This window comes from Bos grunniens, chromosome 15 (genome assembly GCF_055505025.1).
Source record: "Bos grunniens cultivar Pamir isolate PY7600 chromosome 15, Bosgru_T2T1.0, whole genome shotgun sequence".
NCBI lineage: Eukaryota > Metazoa > Chordata > Mammalia > Artiodactyla > Bovidae > Bos > Bos grunniens.
In genome coordinates, this window is record NC_141179.1 from 76,938,514 (window position 1) to 76,960,476 (window position 21,963).

The 21,963-nt window shown below is 62.4% G+C and overlaps 3 protein-coding genes across 21 annotated transcripts in view; 2 read left to right on the forward strand and 1 right to left on the reverse strand.

Annotated features, from left to right (window-relative positions):
- DGKZ (diacylglycerol kinase zeta) overlaps window positions 1–7,597 on the forward strand; it is a 43,708-nt gene extending 36,111 nt beyond the window's left edge. For all 16 annotated transcript variants that reach the window (XM_086341378.1, XM_086341380.1, XM_086341381.1 and 13 more), the window contains 19 exons: window positions 63–176; window positions 285–425; window positions 852–930; window positions 1,131–1,186; window positions 1,347–1,409; window positions 1,511–1,584; window positions 1,673–1,784; window positions 2,228–2,427; window positions 2,594–2,694; window positions 2,785–2,864; window positions 2,954–3,023; window positions 3,141–3,181; window positions 3,687–3,826; window positions 5,270–5,301; window positions 5,553–5,596; window positions 6,042–6,162; window positions 6,243–6,276; window positions 6,525–6,624; window positions 6,883–7,597. In XM_086341378.1, coding sequence (XP_086197504.1) covers window positions 63–176; window positions 285–425; window positions 852–930; window positions 1,131–1,186; window positions 1,347–1,409; window positions 1,511–1,584; window positions 1,673–1,784; window positions 2,228–2,427; window positions 2,594–2,694; window positions 2,785–2,864; window positions 2,954–3,023; window positions 3,141–3,181; window positions 3,687–3,826; window positions 5,270–5,301; window positions 5,553–5,596; window positions 6,042–6,162; window positions 6,243–6,276; window positions 6,525–6,624; window positions 6,883–6,999 — 1,719 coding nt within the window. In that variant the 3' untranslated portion in view covers window positions 7,000–7,597. The remainder of the gene's footprint in view (window positions 1–62; window positions 177–284; window positions 426–851; window positions 931–1,130; window positions 1,187–1,346; window positions 1,410–1,510; window positions 1,585–1,672; window positions 1,785–2,227; window positions 2,428–2,593; window positions 2,695–2,784; window positions 2,865–2,953; window positions 3,024–3,140; window positions 3,182–3,686; window positions 3,827–5,269; window positions 5,302–5,552; window positions 5,597–6,041; window positions 6,163–6,242; window positions 6,277–6,524; window positions 6,625–6,882) is intronic.
- Window positions 7,598–7,791: 194 nt separating this feature from the next.
- Window positions 7,792–10,821, forward strand: MDK (midkine). 4 transcript variants are annotated; one of them, XM_086341391.1, is made up of 5 exons: window positions 7,792–7,996; window positions 9,167–9,243; window positions 9,343–9,510; window positions 9,606–9,767; window positions 10,456–10,821. In XM_086341391.1, the coding sequence occupies exons 1-5, from the start codon at window positions 7,971–7,973 to the stop codon at window positions 10,479–10,481; spliced, it is 459 nt and encodes a 152-aa protein (XP_086197517.1). In that variant the 5' UTR covers window positions 7,792–7,970; the 3' UTR covers window positions 10,482–10,821. The 4 variants fall into 4 exon arrangements, with proteins under 4 accessions (XP_086197517.1, XP_086197519.1, XP_086197518.1 ...); XM_086341393.1 differs by lacking the exon at window positions 7,792–7,996 and adding an exon at window positions 8,011–8,244; XM_086341392.1 differs by lacking the exon at window positions 7,792–7,996 and adding an exon at window positions 8,092–8,418.
- CHRM4 (cholinergic receptor muscarinic 4) lies at window positions 10,782–18,982 on the reverse strand. Its single transcript, XM_086341389.1, has 2 exons — window positions 18,885–18,982; window positions 10,782–13,518 (listed from the first exon to the last, which is right to left on the reverse strand). The coding sequence occupies exon 2, from the start codon at window positions 13,487–13,489 to the stop codon at window positions 12,047–12,049; it is 1,443 nt and encodes a 480-aa protein (XP_086197515.1). The 5' UTR covers window positions 13,490–13,518; window positions 18,885–18,982; the 3' UTR covers window positions 10,782–12,046.
- Window positions 18,983–21,963: the final 2,981 nt, after the last annotated feature.

Below are 21,963 nucleotides of genomic sequence, written 5' to 3' on the forward strand. Positions count from 1 at the left end.
GCCGGGGCGCCCGCGCCGACCTGGCCCGCACCGACCTGGCCCGCTCTGCCCTGCTCCTCCAGGTCGGCTGGATCCTCTCCACGCTGGACCAGCTGCGCTTGAAGCCGCCGCCGCCAGTTGCCATCCTGCCCCTGGGCACTGGCAATGACTTGGCCCGCACCCTCAACTGGGGCGGGGTGAGTGCCCACGGACGGGGCAGGGAGCCGGGGATGGAGGGGGGCAGGGTACCGGGGGAGGCCCAGACCCCAGAGGAGCTCAGTTCCCGCCGCCCCCCCCCGCCCCAGGGCTACACCGACGAGCCTGTGTCCAAGATCCTGTCCCACGTGGAGGAGGGCAACGTGGTACAGCTGGACCGCTGGGACCTCCATGCGGAGCCCAACCCCGAGGCGGGGCCCGAGGAGCGAGATGAGGGGGCCACCGACCAGGTGGGTCCACTGTGGGGGAGAGCTGGGGGTGTGTGGGATCTGGGGCAAGTCTTTGTGTCACCAGACTTCGGCCTCTCCTTGGGAAGAGGGAATGGTAGTCCTCAGCTCACAGGAGAGTTGTCTGCAGCCTCTCAGCACATCTTACTAAGCACCTGCTATAGCCAGGCACCACTGGTTCTCAGCAGCACACAGAGCCAGGGCCTGGCGCGTGTGAGGCCCGTCAGGGAGGAGTCGTGTGTTGGGGGGCGGGCGAGGCCTGGGAAGAGAAGCCAGCTGGGCATAGGCCACTTTGGTGTGCAGGCGCTTGACGGGGCTCCCCGGGAGCTGAGAAGGCTGGGCCAAGGCCCCTTTTCTGCAGAGGTGGCTGTGGGGAAGCGCAGGGTGCATGCGGGAGCCCCTCATTCCTGTCCCTTGGCCCTCCTCCAGCTGCCTCTGGATGTCTTCAACAACTACTTCAGCCTGGGCTTTGACGCCCACGTCACCCTGGAGTTCCACGAGTCTCGAGGTGGGCGCGTCTTTGCTGAGGAGGCCACCCGCGGGTGGTGGTGGTGGGGGGGAGCCCAGGAGGGGCCCCGAGATGGCCAGACCTTGCCCCTGCCAGTACAAGGCTTTCGTCCGTCATCAGCCATCCCGCCCAAGCCCAGATTGGAAAGCCCCAACAGGCTCAGAGCAGCTGACTGTCCCCTATTTCTTGTCACCACCCAGAGGCCAACCCGGAGAAGTTCAACAGCCGCTTCCGGAATAAGATGTTCTACGCCGGGGTGAGTCCGGGGCCTGCCGCTGCGCCGAGCCGTTGCCACACCCCCCCGTTCTCCCACCCATGCCCCCACCCACCCGTGTCCACCAGGCCTCAGGACCCCTGTATGGCAGCGGGAAGGACATGCCCTGTTACCAGATGGTGACGCCCTCTGTCTCCCACAGACAGCCTTCTCTGACTTCCTGATGGGCAGCTCCAAGGACTTGGCCAAGCACATCCGCGTGGTGGTGAGCGGGCTGTGCCCGCAGGCAGGGTGGGTGGGTCCGGCGGGAGGGATACCCCCTGGGTGCATATGCCCTCAACCCCGTCCGCCTGTTCCTGCCTGCAGTGTGATGGGACTGACCTGACCCCCAAGATTCAGGACCTGAAACCCCAGTGCATTGTTTTCTTGAATATCCCCAGGTGAGGAGGGGAGGGTGTTGGGTGGGCCCTGCTGTCCCTGTCCTGCACGCTCGTCCTCTGAAGCCCATGGCGGTGCCCTCCCCTCCAGGTACTGCGCGGGCACCATGCCCTGGGGCCACCCTGGGGAGCACCATGACTTTGAGCCCCAGCGGCACGACGATGGCTACCTCGAGGTCATCGGCTTTACCATGACCTCCCTGGTGAGTAAGCCAGCACGGGGCCCACCTGGAGCTCCAGGCCTGCCTTGCCCCTGGCACTGGCCCCAAGATGGAAGGGGATGCCTTTCCTGGTGGTCCAGTGGTTAAGAATCCACTTTGCAATGCAGGGGACGTGAGTTTGATCCCTTTGGGGGGACCTAAGTTCCCACATGCCTCAGGGCAACTAAGCATGTGTGACAAAACTGAGATCCAAAGCAGCCAGATAAATATAAAAAAATAAAAATAACGGAAGGGGGTCACCAAATTCCTTTTCATTGGCCAGGACTGGAGAATTCACCCTCACCTCCTTTCTCTGGCTGGGGTCTCACCCTCCTCTGCTCTCCGTCGGGTGGGGGATTACTCACTTTGTTCTCCAGCCTGGGAAAAGGAAAGCCTGCGGTCCTGCCGGCCCCTGGCCCCTGACCCTGAGCCTCCCGTGCCCACAGGCTGCGCTGCAGGTGGGCGGGCACGGCGAGCGGCTGACGCAGTGCCGAGAGGTGCTGCTCACCACGTCCAAAGCCATCCCGGTGCAGGTGGACGGTGAGCCCTGCAAGCTCGCAGCCTCACGCATCCGCATTGCCCTGCGCAACCAGGCCACCATGGTGCAGAAGGCCAAGCGGCGGAGCGCCGCCCCCCTGCACAGCGAGTATGTCCCCCCGCCCCGCCCACATGCCCTGGGCCCCAGAAACTGTGCCCCTCCCCAGCCTCAGTTTTTCCCTCTGGGAAGGAGGCTAACAGTACCCCGGGGCAGCTGGGGCGGGGGGCGGTACATGAGGGCCCTTGCCGAGCGCCACGTGGTCGCCTGCCTGCAGCCAGCAGCCGGTGCCGGAGCAGCTGCGAGTCCAGGTGAGCAGGGTCAGCATGCACGACTACGAGGCCCTGCACTACGACAAGGAGCAGCTCAAAGAGGCTTGTGAGTGGCGGGCGGGGCGGGGAGCGGGTGCTGAGGGGCGGGGCCCGGGCTGGGGTGCAGCCTGCTGCTGACGGCCGCCCTGCCCTGCAGCCGTGCCGCTGGGCACTGTGGTGGTCCCAGGAGACAGCGACCTGGAGCTGTGCCGCGCTCACATCGAGAGGCTCCGGCAGGTGAGGGGTGGGGCCAGGGCCTGCCCAACGGGGCCCCACCGGCCCAGGTCCTGGTGGCCTTCAGCCCCGGCCTCTGCCTCTCTTGCCAGGAGCCCGAAGGTGCTGGAGCCAGGTCCCCGATGTGCCAGAAACTGTCCCCCAAGTGGTGCTTCCTCGATGGTGAGTGGCCCCTGAAGGGCTGGGTCCCGCCCCGTCCCTTGGCAGTCCTGGGTGGGGCGGCTGGAGACCTGGGCCTGGATAGGGGGCCACCTTCCTCAGCTAGCCCTCTCCCCACAGCCACCACTGCCAGCCGCTTCTACAGAATCGACAGGGCCCAGGTAAGCACTCAAGGTCTGCTCCGAAAACCGCTGGCTCCAGGCCCCCATGTCACCTGTCCTGTTTGGCCACCCTGCATGGCCGGGCACACCCGTGTCCACCGATGGGCAGTGCACAGGGATGGTGCTGACAGTGAGAAGCTGGGCTCACGGGGTTGGGTTGTGGGGGAGCCTCAAAGCACAGGCATCTTCCAGCCAGACACTGAAGGAAAGGTGCTTTGGGTCAGAGACAGGGGCACCCGGTAAAGGCTTAGCCGTGGGAAGGGGCTGCAAGCTGGGGACCCCCTGTGTGAGGTCAGGGGATCTGGGGCAGGAAGGGAGAGGAGGGGGTGGGGTGGGGTGGGGTGGGGTGGGGGCTGGCAGGGCCACAGGCCTGGCTGCCCCATCAGTGTTCCACCTCACGGCCGCGGCTTTTCCAGGTCTGCTGGCCTGGCGTCCCCCTGCACCCCCCATCGGCTGCCCTGCAGGGCCCTGACCCTCAGCCCAACCTTCCCCCCCAACCCCGTAGGAACACCTCAACTACGTGACCGAGATCGCACAGGACGAGATTTATATCCTGGACCCTGAGCTGCTGGGGGCATCTGCCCGTCCTGACCTCCCCACCCCCACGTCCCCTCTCCCCACCTCGCCCTGCTCCCCCACATCCCGGTGAGTCCCGAGCCTCAGCCAACCCTCCCCCCTACCATTGCCCCAAAGGACAGCCAACTGAAACCCCTCCTCCCCCACCCCGGCCGTGGCCAGGCCATGAGCCCTCCGCCCCACCGGCCAGCATCCGCCCCGCTGTGGTGGCCGGACACCTGGGCTCCCTCCTGGCCACCCGCACCCTCATCAGAGCGCCTTGCAGCCCCCTGGCCTCCTGCTCTCCCCCAGCACCCTGTGGGCACGTGCCCTGCCTTGCTCCTGGTCACTTCACCCTGGGCACCTGTGCCCTCCTCCACCACCACAGGGCAGCCCCGCTCACCTGTCCGTTCTTTGCCGTCTTGTTTGCCCACCTCTGGACTTGTCATTGCCTCCCTGATCTTCACCCTCCACTCACGTCTCAGCTTGGGTGTGCCTTCTCCGCAGTCTCTCGGGAGCCCCCCTGAAGTTGCTGTTCAATCACACCACCCAGTCTCCCGTTCTTCTACACTCCCTGTTCCAGAACACTGTGTTTACTCGTTTGTCTGACTTTGTCTCTCTGACTAGAATGTAAGCTCCCTGAGAGCAAGTTCTCCACCTGTCTTGTTCACGGCTGTGTTGCTGGTGCCCAGAACAGCACTTGACATGCAGGAGGCACTCAATAAACTGTTGAATGAAGCAAGGGTGCCCCGGGCTGGGGCTGGGGAGGGCAACAAGCTGGGCCTGTGCTGTAGCCACGTCACCCTGCCACATCTCACCCTGCCACACCCTGGCACATCTCATCCTGTCACCCTGTCGTTTCATGTCACCTTGTCACATCCTGTCACTGTCACATCTCATGTCACCTTGTCACAGCTCATTCTGTCACCCTCATCTCGTCACCTTGTCATCTCATCCTGTCACCCTGTCACATATCATGTTACCCCATCACATCTCATCCTGTCACCCTGTCACATATCATGTCACCTGTCACATCCTGTCACCTTGTCACATCTCATGTCCCTGTCACCCTCACCATCTCGTCACCTTGTCACCTCCTGTCACCCTGTCACATATCATGTTACCCCATCACATCTCATCCTGTCACCCTGTCACATATCATGTCACCTTGTCACATCCTGTCACCTTGTCACATCTCATGTCCCTGTCACCCTCACATCTTGTCACCTTGTCACAGCCTGTCACCCTGTCATATATCATGTTACCCCATCACATCTCATCCTATCACCCTGTCACATCTCGTCACCTTGTCACATCCTGTCACCCTGTCACATCTCATGTCACCCTGTCATTTCATGTCATCTTGTCACATCCTGTCACCCTGTCACCTCAAGTCGTCACATCTCATCCTGTTACATCATCACATCTCGTCATGTCACCCTGCCACATCTCATGTCAGATCTCATCCTGTCACACCTCATGTCACCCGTCACATCTCATTATGTCACCCCGTCACATCTGCTCTGTTTGCAGGTCACTGCCAGGGGACGCTGCGCCCCCTACAGGTGAGGCCTCTCCCTGCAGGGCCCCTGCTTCCTCCCTGATCAGAGGACCCAGGCTCAGTGGGGTGGGGCGGGGCGAGGTGGAGCCCATACACAGCCTCACACCAACATAGCTATAGTCACGTTTGCCACAGCCCTCCGCACACGTGCCCCTCAGGCCCGCTTTGCACAATAATACATCACATACATGTTCATGCACTGATGCAAGCCAAGGCCTCCCGTGCCAGAGTGTAACAGGCTGGTGTTCCGAGCAGGTGAAGAGCTCATCGAGGCTGCAAAGAGGAACGATTTCTGTAAGGTACTAGTGCCAGGCTCAGGCTTCTTCCCCTTGGCAGCCCCAGCGGGGCCTGGGGAGTGGGGCCTCTGGCTGGGCCAGGAGCTGCTTGGTCAAGATGCAGTCATCTGTCATGACCTGGCCCTCTGGGGGGGTCTCCATGTGATTGTTCCAGTCTGCCCCGCCCCGCCCACAATCATTGTCCCTCCTTAGGGGCTTCCTAGCTCAGTCCGTCTGTCCCCAGGGCACAGAAAGGAGCGAGTCTTAGAGGAACCACAGGCTCCAAGGCTCCCAGGGAGTCCAAGGGCACCTGGGATGAGAGATGCCCAATGTCTCTCCCTTGCACTCCCAAAAGACCCCTGGAGACCTCTAGGGAGCCTGGGGCCTGTGTGAGTTGGAGGGGCGTTTCTGTGGTGGGAAGGAGGGTGGTCTCGAGGTGCCCCAGCCTTGCCCTGCCTCCTGCCCCCAGCTCCAGGAGCTGCACCGAGCTGGGGGTGACCTTATGCACCGTGATGAGCGGAGCCGCACGCTCCTGCACCACGCGGTCAGCACCGGCAGCAAGGAAGTGGTCCGCTACCTGCTGGAGCACGGTGAGCTGTGCCCCTGGGGCCCCCGGGGCCGAGGGGAGGCTGCTGGGCCTCTCTAACCTCTTACCCCCACCCTTCTCCAGCGCCCACTGAGATCCTTGATGCCGTGGAGGAAAAGTGAGTATCTGGGCAGGGCAGGACCCCAGTTACCCTGGAAACCACCCAGGCTTCATCTAGCCCCTCCGAGTGGATCCTGTCAGAGCCCATAAAACCCTTCCTGGCCACATCTGTCGCCCTCTGGGCCACCCTCCCCCCCCCCGCCCCGCCCCAGGACCCCACACTTCCTGCCCCTTCTGATGGCCCCCGAGGAGACAGGAGGGCCCAGAGGACTGGATGGGGTCCACAGCCAGCCCCTGTTCCCCCAGCGGGGAGACCTGCCTGCACCAGGCGGCAGCCCTGGGCCAGCGCACCATCTGCCACTACATCGTGGAGGCCGGGGCCTCGCTCATGAAGACTGACCAGCAGGTGAGCAGAGGGGCAGGGCGGGCACGGAGGAATCCACGCAGACACAGAGCCACCCTTCCCTGAACTCCGCCCATGGGAGAGGGGAGCCTGGGGGAGGGCGGCCTCGGGGGATTCAGAGCTGGCCTTCAACACAGCCCGAACCCCAAACTTGAGATCACAGAAGGCAGCTTCTCCCGAGGGAAGCGCCCTGCTTTCTAGTCTGTTGGGGCCAACAGGCTCTTGAGGTGATGGCAGCTCCCCGACCCCGCTCCCATCCAGGGTGACACTCCCCGGCAGAGGGCAGAGAAGGCTCAGGACACGGAACTGGCGGCGTACCTGGAAAACCGGCAGCATTACCAGATGATCCAGCGGGAGGACCAGGAGACGGCGGTGTGAGGGCCGGCCAGCCCCCTCCTGGCCTCCGCGCTGCCACATTCCAGTCAGATGGCCACAGAGGGACCCGGCCCCAGGGAAGGAGCCGCGTGCTGTTCCCTGAGGAGCTGCCCAGACCTAGGGCTGGACTCTGAGGAGCTGGGGGGGTCTCACCCCGTCCCCTGAGGCCACAGCCTAACCCGGAGGGAGGCTCACAGGGGACCAGGAAACTGGACTGGGCTGGGCAGGCCTGGGGGTGGGGGCATGGCCCTGGGGGGGCCCACTGCTATGGGGGCCGTGGAGTTCAAGGGCCGCAGCCAGGAGGGCAGAGGGCCTTGAGGAAGCCCCCAGGAAGAGACTTCGTAAGCCTCCCAGCCCTTTGGGACTGTCACTCTGAGGCTCCTGGGGGCTCAGCCCCCTCTCCTGCCCTGACCCCCCACCCCCACCCGGGGTCTTCTGCTGCATCTGCCTGCCCGCCGCCCTGCTTAGCACCTCCCCTGTGACCCTCCTCCCAAACCCTGTCATTTCACCTCCGACTCCGTGGCCTGGGGGTTGGGATGGGGCTCCCTCATGGTGACATGTTTACAGCTGGGTGTGACTCAGTAAAGTGTATTTTTTTTTCCTTTCTGCTTTTCTTTTTTTTTGGGGGGGGGGGGGTCTTCCTGAAGCAGTGGGATCTGCTGGGTTACCCGCAGGGTTGAGGGACTGGATGCCATGAACGCAGACCCATTTCAGGGGGTCCTGATTCCTGTGTACGGGTGGGGTCTGAGGGCCTGCCCGGGACCTGACCTCGGCCAGGCTGCGGGGCTCGCAGGGGCTGGGGGAGGAGCCAGTTTCCTCCAGCTTCCCGCTTCCCGCTGGGACGATAACAATGAAAGTGAAAGAGGTGGGGTAGGGGCCAGGCCTGGTTTCTTGGGCCCGGTTGCCCTGTGGCTGGGCAAGCCCCCTCCCCCTGGCCTCCACCACTCTGGCTCCTACGGGGACCTGAGGAGGCGATGCCCGAGGACCCGGCTCACAAGAGGTGGGCATTTGCAGCCTTTGCAGGGCCGGATCTGGAACTTCTCAGACGGCTCCTGTCTGCTTTTAAGTCTTAACCAAACCCCAGCCTGCGGGCTCCTCCTTCCTCAACTCCCCCCGCCCCCCGCGCGCCCCCTCCAACTTGCGCTCCGAGAAGAGCGCACCCCACCGCAACACGGAGTAGAGCATCTCCCTGGACCCTTGGTGAAGCGATCCAAGGCGGGACTGGTGCTCCTTCCCCAGCATCTAAGGGTCGCTGAGAGTCTAGCGGGTCCTGGGAGGTGGAGGGGGGGGACGCGACGGGGTTCATCACTGCACCCTCCCGGGGCTCGGCGGACAGAGCCGCACACCGGCTCGAACGCGGGCCCCAGGCCGGGACCTAGGACACACCCGGGGCTCTGTACCCTCTTCTGGTCTCCACCTAAGGTTCCGTGGCCGTGGAGGGAAACGGGCGTCCAGGGGGAAAAGGGGACAGCAAACCGGGGCTGGGGCCGATGGAGCGCCAGATTGAGGCATGGGGAATGGGGTGCGGGGACCAGACGGAGGCCCGGGGCCGGGAGAGCCCGGGATCGGAGGATGGGGGGCCCAGGAGAGCCGGGTGTCTGAGAGCCGAGGGCAGAGGCCGGGTGAGGCGAGGGTGTGGGGCGAGCGGCGGAAAGAGGGGGGTAGGGGCGCGGGGAGGGAGGGGAGGCGGGGACGCTGGGGTCGGGGGCGGCGCGGGCTTGAGGGGAGGGGGCGGGGCAGGTCCTTCCTCGGTAGGGGGGAGGGGGCGGGGGCCCATGTGACCGGCTCAGACCGGTTCTGGAGACAAAAGGGGCCGCGGCCGGAGCGGGACAGCCCGGCGCGGGAGGGAGCGAAGCCGCGCGCGCGGGCAGCGAGCGAGTGAGCGTGCGGGGCTCCGGAGGGCGCGCGGCGGCTTCGGGCCCCCCAGCCGCTGCCCATCTGGGGTCCGGAGGCGGGGAGGGGGTCTGAGCTGCGTCCCGGGCTCCAGGAGGCCCCCGGGGAGATTCCTCCCGCTGTGCGCCCGGGCTGGCGGCGAGGGGCCAGCCCCCCCAAGTCCGCCGCAGTAGCAGCCCGACCCTTTGGGCCTGGCCTGGGAACTGGGGCAAAGTTGGGGGGGGGGGTCCACGCCTGCGGCCCCCGGGGGGGACTCTGACCCGTGCTCTCCCCTCAGGATGCAGCGCCGAAGCTTCCTCCTCCTCGCCCTTCTCGCCTTGCTGGCGCTCACCTCCGCGGTGGCCAAAAAGAAAGGTGATGCGGCGGGAGCGGGGGACTGAAAGGGGGCCGGAGGCCAGGTGAGGCCAGACCACAGGAAGGGTGAGTCCTGAGCTCTGTTCCCCGGCGTTGCAGACAAAATGAAGAAGGGAGGCCCAGGGAGCGAGTGTGCCGAGTGGACCTGGGGGCCCTGCACCCCCAGCAGCAAGGACTGCGGCGTGGGATTCCGCGAGGGCACCTGCGGGGCCCAGACGCAGCGCATCCGGTGCCGGGTGCCCTGTAACTGGAAGAAGGAGTTTGGAGGTGAGGTGGGGTCCCCGCGGAGGGTAGGCGGGGGCCCAGCTTCAAAGACCCCTTCACAGGCTGCCCAGCCCTAACCTCCCGGGCTCTCCCGCCAGCCGACTGCAAGTACAAGTTTGAGACCTGGGGGGCGTGTGATGGGGGCACAGGCACCAAAGCCCGCCAAGGGACCCTGAAGAAGGCGCGATACAATGCCCAGTGCCAGGAGACCATCCGAGTGACCAAGCCCTGCAGCCCCAAGACCAAAGCCAAGGCCAAAGGTTAGCAAGGCGGGGTCGGTAGGGATGGGATTGTCACAGGTGGCTGCCCCCACCTGGGAAGGCAGTGAAGCTGCCGTTTTTGGATACTGGCCAGTGACTTCTTGATGTCTACACTGTCTTTCTATAGGCAGAGACCTTAGGTGGGTGGTACTGAGAGCTCTGCAGATGGAGTTTGGGAGGTTGAAACCCTGGCTCAAGTAAAGACAAGTCAGTGGTTCTGTTGGAGCCTTTGGCTTAGGATCCAGGGCAGTGGGCCTGGAAGGGCCTGGCTTTGTCATTTCCCGCAGGTGGGGCAGTTTCTAGCTGGGAAGGACTTCTTTACTGCCTCTATCCCTTAGCTTCCTTCCTGACTCCTGACAGTCCTGGAGGCCAACCAGGCAGAGGGGCATATGCCCACTTCCCAGGTGAAGGGACTGAGGCTGTGTTCCAGGGCTGCTGGGGCTAGGACTGAGACTGGGAACTGGGGGGTTTTCTGATTTCCCAACGGAAGTCTAAGCTGGCGGAGTGAAGAGCGTCCCAGGGCATCACAATGGCTGCCCTGGCCCAGGGGCTTCCCGGCGGGCTGATGGAGAACCACCAGGGGGCAGACTTTTGTTTTCTCTAATGTACGCGCTGCAGGGAAGGGTGGGGGGGTCTCCACTGGGTCACCCGAACCCTGCTAATGCAGTGTTTCTTTCTTGTTTTATAGCTAAGAAAGGGAAGGAAAAGGACTAGCGGCCAGGCCCGGATGCCAAGGCACCCCGGCTTCACTCGGAGGCCCGGCCCACGCCCTCCCTCCACAGGCTCAAGATGTTACCCACCAGTGCCTTCTGCCTCCTCGTTAGCTTTATCAATCATGCCCTGCTTCTTCCCTTTCACTTGCCCACATCACCCCAAGTGCCCAAAGTGGGGAGGGACAAGGGATTCTGGGCAGCTTGAGCACCGCCCCCCTGCAAAGGTATTTGATTCCCCTGTACCCACTTTTCTTTTTCCCCTACTGGATGCCATTACTAAGAAATAAATAAAATAAATATCTTTTTGTTCCCAATAAAAGTTTTTCTTTTAATATATAAAAGCCCCTTCCCAGGGAGTTTGCTGTGGTGATTTGTTGGAGGTGGGAGAATGGAGGAGAGAGAGGTATGGAGGGAACAGTGGCTTTTGGGGGTTTGGCGGTGAGTGCTTCTCCAGAGCTCATGGAGAAAGAACGGTTATGAACATTTCTTCCAGGGGCCCCTCTTGACCCCTGGAAGGGTGCCCCCGGTCAAGTCCCCTGAGCCCTTCAGTCCTGTTTCTCCAGGGCCAGGCCAGGGGTGGGAGGGAACCCGGGGGCGATAGGACTGACTCCCCCATCTCAGTTTCCCCCAGGTCAGGATCTTTGGGTCCAGCCCTGCCCATCCCCCCTGCCCCCATCAAGGAAGACTCTTGGGATCAAATCCACCCCACCTGGGGGTTTCTCCCTGGTGACCCACCGAAGCATCCCTCATACTCCGCAGAGGCCAGTGCGAATACCCCTTGCAGTCCCACCTTCACTACACATGACCCAGGACAAGCCCCCTCTTTGGGGAGAGGGTCAACTCCACAGAAGGATGGAACCGCTCAGCTCAGCCTTGGGTGGGAGGTGGTGGACCCCAGTTCCTGAGTGAACCCCTGATCTCCCCACTGGCCCATCCTGAATGTGACCCAGGCGTGCTATAAAGGGTATGTTCAGGGCCCACTCTGCCTGGCTTCCAGCCAGCCCACCCCCCACACCCACCCAACCAGAGCCTGGCTGAGTAGCTGCAGCAAGGGGAGTCTCTGCCCCTGGAGTGGCATTTAGGAGGAGGGGCCGAGCCTACATGCGGGACTGTCGGGGGCAGAAAGCACCGGTTACAGCAGAATAGGGGTCCCTCCCCTTCCATTCCCTTCCTGAGCCTCCTTTCCCAACCACTGGCCCTCTTGCTCCTCCCAAAGGAGGCTCTGCTCCCCTCCAGATGTCCCTTCTTTCAGCCATGCCAGCCAGTCACAGTGGGGCAAGGTGCCCAGGTAGGCCAGTGCCCCCCAGCTCCCTGAGGCAGGACAACAGAGATGGGTCAGACTGTCCGGCTCAGTCACCTTCTGGGGCTGATCCTCCTCGGCCTGAGCAGAGACCTGGTCTCGGAATCCAGCCAGAGCTTCTTCTGAGCCTCACAGGGTCTTGGGGACCTCAGTTCTCTTTGGAGAACCTGAACACTGAGAAGTGCCTCCAAATCTCTCCGGGACATCAGCTGAGCCACGTGGCCACCCGCACACGCACCAGCACCTCCAGCGGCACCCCTGCCTGCCTACCTGGCAGTGCCGATGTTTCGATACTGGCAGAGCAGCAGGTGCCGGAAGGTCTTTTTAAAGGTGGCGTTGCAGAGGGCGTAGCAGGCCGGGTTGATGGTGCTGTTGACGTAGCAGAGCCAGTAGCCGATGGACCACACCGTCTCGGGGATGCAGCTCTGGCAGAAGGTGTTCACCAGGACCATGACGTTGTAGGGCGTCCAGGTGAGGATGAAGGCCAGCAGGATGGCGAAGATGGTCCGAGTCACCTTGCGCTCCCGGGCCGCCATCTGCCGCTTCTTCCGCACCTGGCTGCGGGCGATGCTGGCAAACTTCCGGGCCACGTTGGCTGCCGGGCGCATGCCAGCCGGTGTGGCAGGCACGATCTCGATGGCCGTCACACACTCGTTGCCTGTCTGCTTCGTTACAATCTGGATCTTGGACCATTTGGAGGCCGGGTTGAGGGTCCGTGGCTGGAGGGGGGGTGCGGGTGTGGCCGGCGTGGTGGCCTCTGTGGTTGACAGCTCTGTGGGTGGGCGTTCCTTGGTGTTTTGGGTGGCGCTGCCCGAGCTGGACTCATTGGAGGTGTCCTTGTCGGCCATGGGGCGCGGCGGGGGTGGCAGCACAGGCGGAGGAGCCTCCTCTAGCTTCCCATTGCGCAGCTCGCCCCGAGCTGTGGTGTCTCCCGGGGGTGGCGGTTTCTTGACGCTCTGCTTCATCAGGGGGCTCTTGAGGAAGGCCAGGGTCTTGGCCTTCTTCTCCTTCGGGCCTTCGGGCCGGTGCTTGTGAACTCGGCTGCGACTGGCCAGGGAGATGTGGACGTAGAGCACCGTCATGATGACCACGGGCAGGTAGAAGGCGGCGATGGCCGTGCCGAAGGTCACCGCGGGGTTGGACAGAAACTGGATGAAGCACTGGTTGTCGGGCACCGTCCGCTTGCCCACCACGAACTGCCAGAACAAGATGGCAGGCGCCCAGAGCACGAAGGACAGGACCCAGGCGGCGGCGATCATCAGCCCCGCCATCTTGGTGGTGCGCCGGGCAGGGTAGGTGAGGGGCTTGGTGACGCAGAAGTACCGGTCAAAGCTGATGATGAGCAGGTTCATGACAGAGGCGTTGCTCACCACGTAATCCAGGGCCAGCCACAGGTCACAGACCACGGCGCCCAGGGGCCAGTAGCCCTTGATGATGTACACGGTGTAGAGGTTCATGGAGAAAGCGCCGATGATGAGGTCAGCACAGGCCAGGCTGAAGAGGAAGTAGTTGTTGACCGTCTGCAGCTGCCTGTTGACCTTGATGGACAGCATCACCAGGATGTTGCCCACAACCGTCACCAGGCTTAGGGAGCCTGTCACCGTGGCGATGAACACCATCTCCACTGTCTCATAGCGGTTATGGGTTGACGTGACCAGGCGCACAGACTGATTGCCCGAGCTGCCGTTGATCGGGGTGAAGTTTGCCATTTTGGACAGCGGCAATGGGCGGACAGTGTCTGGAACAAGAGAGGAAGGGGGTAAACTGTTGAAGCGCATGAGAGGCATGAGGTGAGGTGCCCTGGAGTCAAGGTGACAGAGGAGCAACATCGTCCTGCAGAACCTTAGAGAACCCGGTCCCATCACTTCCTCCTGTTTCCACTCACGCAGCATTTACTGGGTGCCTACTCTGTGCAAGGGGACGACAGAGGATGAGATGGCTGGATGGCATTACTGACTCAATGCACATGAGTTTGGGTGAACTCTGGGAGTTGGTGATGGACAGGGAGGCCTGGCATGCTGCAGTCCATGGGGTTGCAAAGAGTCGGACAGGACTGAGGGACTGAACTGAACTGAACTCTGTGCAAGTGCTGTTGTAGGCGCTGCGGTTACAGACATGAAGGAGACACACACAACCTCCCACTCTCATGGAGTTCACAACCCGATCGGGGGAGACATACAAACACATGGACAAGGAAAAAGCGCTAGAATGAAAACAAGGGCAGGTGACAGAGAATGAGTCAGAGAGGGGATGGGCAGTCAGAGCTGCAGAGAGTGGCCTCGGCGAGGGCGATGGCCGAGGCCCAGAGGCACGTGCGAGGTATGGACAGGAGGCCAGTATGGGTGGAGGGGTGGGGGCAAGGGTGGTCCCTGACACCAGCACGTGCCTCAGGTCAGAGGTATTCCTTTATTCACCCTCTTTGTCACTTCTTTTTTTTTTAGATTTTTAAATGTTTTTTTAATTAGAGGATAATCACAATATTGTGCTGGTTTTTTGCTATCCATCCACATGAATCAGCATTAGGTACATGTATGTCCCTTCCCTTTTGAACTTGGTCACTTCTTAACCAAAAGTTGCAGCGGGACTTGCCCACTAATCCCTACAGAAGGCACTGGGGACAAAGGCAAGAATATATACTACCAGCTAACGTGCATTGTCTACCAAGCACTTTCTATGCTTTTTGTAAGTATTAATTCATTTCATCCTCACAACAAACCTAGGAAGTAGACGCTGTTATTTATTTGTTTATCGGTCGTGGGGCATGGCATGTGGGATCTTAGTTCCCTGACTAGGGATCAGACCCACACCCTCTGCAGTGGAAGCATGGAGTCTTAACCACTGACTGCCAGGGAAGTCTCGGACATTGTTATTTCTGACTAACAGATAAAGAAACTGAGGCCATAACCTGCCCAAGGCTCCATAGCTCCTGCAGCTCCTGTTGCTGTCCCAGAGCTAAGGGATCTGGCAGAGGGAGGCCCAAAGAGCTACAGGAGCCAGTGGTCCCAGAGGTGACCTGACCTGATCATGGAACAGGTGGCATGGAACCGGAAATTCAATGAGGAGGGGACAGTGCCACTGTGGCAGCCCCTCTCAGAGCCCTCCCTCATCCCCAGGGTGTGGGGGTGCAACGCAAGGGTAGCTGGGGTCTGTCTGTGAAGAATCAGAAGCCGAAAGGGCCCGTCCGCTGAGGCAAGACTCCCAGGGCTTCCCGGGGGCCAGTGCCCGATGGCCCCTGGAGGAGGAGCAAGTGGCCCAGAGGGACTGTGGCAGGGGCACCCGTGGCCAGCCCCCGAGGGTGCGCCTCGCCTGCCAGTGCACACCGGGCGCCCTCGCCGGAAGCCCCCAAGCCTGGGGCCTCTCCCTGAAGCCTCTTCGCGTCCCCCCACCTCCTCTCCCTCCATGTGAGGGAGGCCCACGCCCAGCGCGCTGTGCCAGGGCAGCCGTTCAGCCCAGCCTCCTTCACACCCGCCAACACGCACACCATTACACACGCACACGGGCCCAACACAGCCCTGCCAGCCCCGCAGCTCCCTGGCGTATATACGTAGTTCTGTGCGTCTGTGTGAGAGAGAGGCGGAGGAAGCGGGGTGTGGAGGAAGGAGCCCATGCCCCGCAGCCCAGGCTCCTAGGGTCTTAGCTGGGTGGCCATGCGCAAGCCACCTCGCCTCCCTGCCCCTCCCGGTCTCCTTTGCAAAGTAGAGAGAGAGGCTGCCTGTCCTGGGACAGCCTCCCTTCCGGCAGCGATGCGGGTCAGCACCTCAACTGCCTCTCCAGCATGAACGTGCACTGGAGGCTGAAGCCAGGTGCCAGGGTGACCCCCCGTGCCCGCCCTCCCCTCCAAGCCCGGCTTCAGTCAGACGCCATCACAGCCCCAGCCTCCTGGCCTGGCAGTTTCAATCCTCACACCCAAATCCTTAGTTCACAGGAGAGGCTCAAAGCAGGGTGGTGCCACCCCCAAGGTGGCAGAAGAGTCAAGGGCAAAGACCAAGTACCATGCTCACAGACTCCAAAATAGAAGCTTGGGCACCACCTTCTGGGCGAGACAGGAGGCAGAGGCACCCGGCCTGGGGAGGCTGCCTTCTATAGGCACGTGCCGGCTGGCTGGCGAGGGCTGGGCCGGAATGGTTCATCCACCAGCCCCAAGGAAACCCTCACTTTAGACCTTCCCCCCAGCCCCCCGCCAGGGTCCAGACACAGGCCAGTGAGATAGGAATGGAGCTGGAGGTACCAAACAGGAAACACATAATAGCTCTTGTTTATTGAGTGTGAACTATGAGTCAGGGATCCCTCTGAGCTTTTTATATAGATTATCGGGTTTAATCCTAACAGCAGCCGAAAAAGGCAGGTGCTATAAGTGTCTTCATCTTACTGAGGTATCTTCTAACATGTGAGGATAATGTGAATTAACTTGCCTAAAGTCACCCAGTGTGTAAGGAGGGGTGGGGGCAGAATTAGAGCCCGGGAGCCACCTTAACCCCAAGGTGCTACAACAGCCTCTTGTTTTCCTCTACTCTACCCTGCCTCAGGTGGCTCAGCGGTTAAAAGAATCCATCTGCAATATAGGAGACACCAGAGACAGGAGTTCGATACCAAGGTTGGGAAGATCCTCTGGAGAAGGAAAAGCAACCCATTCCAGTATTCTTAGATGGAGAATCCCGACGGACAGAGGAGCCTGGCGGGCTATAGTCCATGGGGTCACAAAGAGTCGGACAGGACTGAGCATACAGCACAGGGATGGATCAGGGGAGGCCTGGGTGTAGGGTCTCTTCTCATTCCCTGTGGGTTCCCTCTCTTAGCTTTCCCAGAGAAAAACAGATCTCTTATCTCCATCTGAACAGCTTGTCTCCAATCAGGTGGCCAAGGGTTTACTCGCCCTGGACCTGCTTGGGGAAGCAGCCAGCTGCAGACAGGTCTAGGCAAATACTTTCCCCTCTTCCCGCCCCAAATATCTTTCAGGGGGTCACCCGCAGACATTCCAACGGCAGCCTCTGCTGGGGTGCCTCTCTGGGATTCAGGCCCCGCGGGAACCTGGGGAGCAGCCACCGCCCGGGGATGTGTGCACCGCTAGATGGCAATGTCGGTCCCTGGGTGCAGCTCCGGACCTAGAGCGGGTGGCCGCTATTCGCCCACCGCCCCCAAACTCCAAGAGCGACTGGGAATGCAGGGGAAGTCCCAGGCAGGGCCTCACAGGGGAGGGACTAGGGGCCCCTCGCCAGGCCCCGCCCCGGAGCTGCCTTGGGCTCCTCCAGGGGTTCCACAGTGGGAAGTTAAGGGCACCCGGTTCCATCCGGCACACTGTGAGGCATGGGTGGGCGGGAAGGCGAGTGCGAGTTCTGTTTGTGTGTGATCACTGGGGAGCGCGAGTAGAAGCTAGTAGCTGTCTGCATGTACTGTGTGTGCGCGCTGAGCCACGCCTGGATACCAGTGCGTCCCTGTGCTCGTGAGCATGCTCGCGCGGTGTGGACACGTGCATGTGCATGTCTGTGTGTGCCTGGAGTGCTGCGGCCTGGGGATGCACACGGTTCGGGTGTGCCTGCATCTGTGAGCCTGTGTACAGGAGCAAATGCCGGACCCACCGTGGGTCCTGTGGGTCCCGCCCCTGCCCGGAGGCTCAGCCCATACGTCGGCTGTCTGAGAAAGAAGAAGGTCGGCCAAGAACCCGGGTCTAGATCGCTCCCCGCCTGTGTATGCGGAAGCGTTCCCGGCTGCACCGCAAGACCGGACTACAATCTGAGTTGCCTGGGAGACCCCAGACGTGCGGGCGTCGTCTTAGCCCAGGGCCCCGCGGTGTCTGCGTCCCCGGCGTTGAGGTGCCAAGTCCCGGACTGGGACGGACTTTTGTCGAGGGGTTGCTGTTAGAGTCTCTCAACCTGACTTGCGGGACACTAGGTTCTGCTCATTGTGCCCACTGCGCAGATACCGCCAAAGGGCGCCCAGTCCGCGGGGCAGAAGGCTGCGAGAAGCACCTCCATAACTGGGAGGCCCGGCCGGGACTTGTGTAAGGCGTGTGTAAGACTCTTTCCCATCTCACACTCCTAACCCGCCGAAGAGGCACCGCCCGGCTCCAGCGGCTGGAGAGGGCATCCGGCCTCTCGAGCCCTGGACTGGGGTGGGCCTCGTTGGGAATTATTACTGGACCCAACTGGAGACCACGTCTCCCCGACTCCCTGGTGGTCGAAGGGGCCCTGGCTCCCCCGTGCCCCACCCTCCCCCAACTCCCTGGAACGCAGTTCCTGCAGCCTCTGGGCGTGGGCACCTTGCTTTCCTGGGTCCTGGAGCCCCCCTTTCCCAGGCGCGGTGGGCTCGCATTCCCTGTACGCCAGGGCCAGGGGGCGGTGGTGGTGAAGGGCGGGGGTGGGGGTGGGGTGAGTCCTCGATTCCTAGGCGTTCAAGCTAGGGCTCCAGGAAGGCTGTGGTCTCTGCTGTGTCCCTGGGGCAGGAGAGGAGACTCAGGAGTTGCGGGGAGGAAGAAGGGGCGCAGGGGATTTGGCACCGACACTGCGCGTGACACTTCCGCCATGGGGCTCGGGGCTTGGTGCTGGACCTCCCAGTCTCTGAGCCTGGGCGACAAAGGAGGGGAGTCTTGGAGGGGGGAGGGCGCCAGGAGAGGGCAGGGGTGTTTTCCGTCAGAGTTCAAGGTCGCTGATGGAGGATTCGGTGGACTGGAGTGGGCTGGCGGCGCCGGGGTGGCGAGGAGACGGGCGGGAAAAAGCCTCTTTGGGGCTTCAGCGCCCGGCGCCCGGAAGAGCTGCCAGTGCAGGATGAAGTGCGGGGTCCCGCCCCCGACGGCTGCCCCGGGCTCCTGAGGGGCTGCGGGCGGGCACACACACCATCACCACCACCGCCGCCGCCCGACCTACTGCCTGTCCATTCCTTCCCGGAGGCGCACCTGGAGAAGCCTCCGAGCCACACTCCGGGCCTTTCTTCCAGCGGGCCCCTCACCCCCAGGCCTTCTGCAGCTCCCAGCACCAGGCTCGCCCCCAAAGCAGCCTGGGGCCCTGTCCTAGTCGGGCCCGCCTCGGGGAGCCTCCGAGGGTCCGCGAGCCACGCGTCCTTCTCTGCCCACCGAGTCCCCCGCCCCCGCGCAGCCGCGGAGTCACTTACCAGACACCTCCGCCCCGTTCCCCTCGCACCTGACAGACGGCGGGACTGGGGGGTGGCCCCGCGGGCCGGCGGGCGGGGCGCGCGGCCGGGCCGCGGGCCGGGGGCGGGGACGGGGTGCAGAGGGGCGGCCCCTGCTCCGCCCGCAGCTCCCGGCGCTGTGGCTGAGACTCGCGCTCACGCTCGCACTTTTCCCTGAGCCGCGTGATGTCACGGGGAAGCAGCCAATCCTGGCGGGGCCGCGCCGCCCGCCCCGGGCCGGCCACCCAACGGGGACGCGCGGGGGGCACCACCCCGGGCGTCCGGGACCCCTACTACGCGCGCCCCTCCCTGGAGCCGGCCGGAGGCTCTCCACTCGGGCACTGTGGGGAGTGGGGCACCGCCTGCGGTCCCCAGCGCGGCTTAGCCGGGGGCGCTGCCCTCCCGGGAGCCTGGGGGTGGGGTGGGGTGGGGTGGGGTGTCCGCGTTGTCATGGGGACGCGGCGCCCCCTCGCGGGCTGGGAAGGGAGCTGGCAGCCCCGTCTGGCTGCGCTCCCGCCCCCGCTCTGACCAAGCACTGGGGACGGGGAGGGGGTCTCGTGCCCCGCCCGGGTCTCTCTCCTCACACCGCCCGGCTCGCAGTGGACCACTGGGGCGCGAGTGTTTGACCCTAACAGGAGGTTATGGGTGGGTGGGTGGGTTCCGTCGGGGCAAAGAGCCGAGGGCCGACTGTTTCGAGCCTCGAGACGGAGTATCGGCCGCCAGGCTGCCAGGGAAGAGGGGGCGCCGTCGGGGCCTGGAAAGGCGCTGGAGAGAGAAGCTAGGCGACAGTCCCTAGGGAGAGAGGAGCTGGCTTATCTCACGCAACCCCGCCCGACCCCCATTCTTGCCGCCCGGCTCCCTGCTCCCGCGCTCCAAGCCGGGGAGCGGGTGCGCGGCCTTTCTCCAGCCCCGGGGACGGGACGCGGCGCCCATCCGGCCTGGAGGGCAAGCTCTCCGATGCCTGTGAGGGAAATCCGAGTGCCCAAGGTCACCTGGGGTGGAACCCGGAACGAGACCCTCGAGGGAGAGAACTGCTGGTCTCTTGAGGTGTCCGGGAACCGCGCGGGCCGAAGCCCTGGGGCTCGGGGCCTTGCCTACCCCGGAGCGGGAGGGCCGGTTGGGGCGCTCGAGGGATGAGCGCTGGGAGGCTTCAGCACCTCGGAGAGCGCCACCTCTGCGCTGACCTCGGCGGCTCCGCTCCGCCTGCGGGGACCAGCGTTCCTGCCTCCCCCGAGACCGCCCTTCCTGCGGCCGGCCAAGGTCCGACTCGCCCCTCCTCCCCCCCCGCCCCCCCCCCCCCGCCCCACCACAACGCCCGGGCCCCGGGGCTTGTCACCCCAAACTCTCTGAGCGCGAACATCCGATTAAACCTTAAGACGGATGGTTTCTTTGCTTGAAAAAACAATTCAAGTCCCGCCCCTCCTCCACGGGTTGGGCGGGGGGCTGTGTGCTGGGCGCGGGGAGGTGGAGGGCGTACCGCAGCGGAGGAGGCAGCAGGAGCTGCCAGAAAAGGGGCGGAAACTCAGGCAGGAGCCGGCCCCGTGGTGCTCTTTGTGTGGAGCCCTCTGTGTGAACCCGAGGGCTGCAGCTGGCGGCCTGGGCGAAAGTGAGAAGCAAGCCATCGTCTTTTACCTGAACGATCTGGTATCCCATGATTCCTATAACCAAAGGGTGGGAAAGGCCCTGATGTTCTTGCCCCCACCTCACAGAAGAGGAAACAGCCTTGGTTGGTTCATGTGACAATTAGATGGCTGTCTGCACTGGTTTCCCTTTTCCATGTCCCTCCTAGGGCCCTGGAGAGGGTGGTCCTTCTTTGAGGGTGAAAGCGTGTGTTTGTACACACATGCAGGTTGGGATGAACTGTCAGATGAGGAAACAAGGCCACTGGAGGCCGCAGAAACTAGAAAAGTCTCCTCCAACAACTCCCTTGAATTCCTCCAGAAGCTGTTGGGCAAAGCTGCTCACGTTTTTCCAAAATGCCTATGGTGGGGTAGGTAGGGCCTTGGGGCATCCCCCAATTCCAGATCCCACGTGAACTGTGGAGAGCAGAGCCAGGAACCAGGGGACTTGGTTTAGTCTTTACTCTCTATCTTTGATCCAGCTGGGTCCACAGGCATATTGAAAGTCGCTCAGTCACGTCCGAGTCTTGGTGACCCCATGGACTATTCAGTCCATGGAATTCTCCAGGCCAGAATACTGGAGTGGGTAGCCTTTCCCTCCTTCAGGGGATCTTCCCAACCCAGGGATTGAACCCAGGTCTCCTGCATTGCAGGTGGATTCTTCACCAACTGAGCCATGAGGGAAACCCATCTTGGGTCCACAGAACTGCTGGGAACCTGTTGCCTCATCTCCAGTTGTGATTGCTGAGCTCCGCCCCACTGACCCTGCAGCCTTATCATGATAAGCAAGGGGGCCCATGGAGGCTCTACCTATGCACACAAGGGCTTTCTAAGGAAAGGGGATGGTGTGGGGATGGGAGCTGTTGACAGGGGCCTCCAACAGGTAGGGGCTGGGTTCATGCTTGGCCAGTAAGGACAGAGGCAAGCCTAGGTAGGACTGAATTTAGGTCACTTCATCCACAAGGCCTCTTCATACCCCCTTTTCCCCAAAGTAACAGAGCACATCAGGGTCCCATCTGGGTTCAGACCCTGGCTCCACCAGTGAGCTGTGTGGTCTGGGTGTATCCACCACAGAGAGTTTAAGGTAAGGTCTGAGATGATAAACACTGAATCCTCAGCACACGTTCTACAATCAACAAATTCAGAGCCCCCACTCAGACCATGAAATTCTTCCTCCCTCTGAGGGGAGGACTGGGTGGAGGGCAGGCACTGCAGGGGGCGCCCTTCTCCTTCCATCCTTTAACGTGTAGCTCAAATCTCACCTCACCTCTCGGTCCAGAGCATGCTATAGTAATAATACTTTAAATAAAATTCGAGTGCTCCTCACCATATAATTCTTCACATGGTTTCATATTATTTGCTTTAATCTTGTGGTTCTCTCTCTGCTGGGGCAGAGCAGACTTCTGTATGCCCCACAGTGTCTGGGAGAAAGTTGAACACAC

Bases quoted from the DNA above. Each gene is read 5' to 3' on its own strand.
- CHRM4 (XM_086341389.1), bottom strand. From the start codon at position 13,489: ATGGCAAACTTCACCCCGATCAACGGCAGCTCGGGCAATCAGTCTGTG.
- MDK (XM_086341391.1), top strand. From the start codon at position 7,971: ATGCCCGAGGACCCGGCTCACAAGAG. The intron at 7,997-9,166 runs GTGGGCATTTGC...CTCTCCCCTCAG, and splicing joins GAGGACCCGGCTCACAAGAG to GATGCAGCGCCGAAGCTTCC. The intron at 9,768-10,455 runs GTTAGCAAGGCG...CTTGTTTTATAG, and splicing joins GACCAAAGCCAAGGCCAAAG to CTAAGAAAGGGAAGGAAAAG.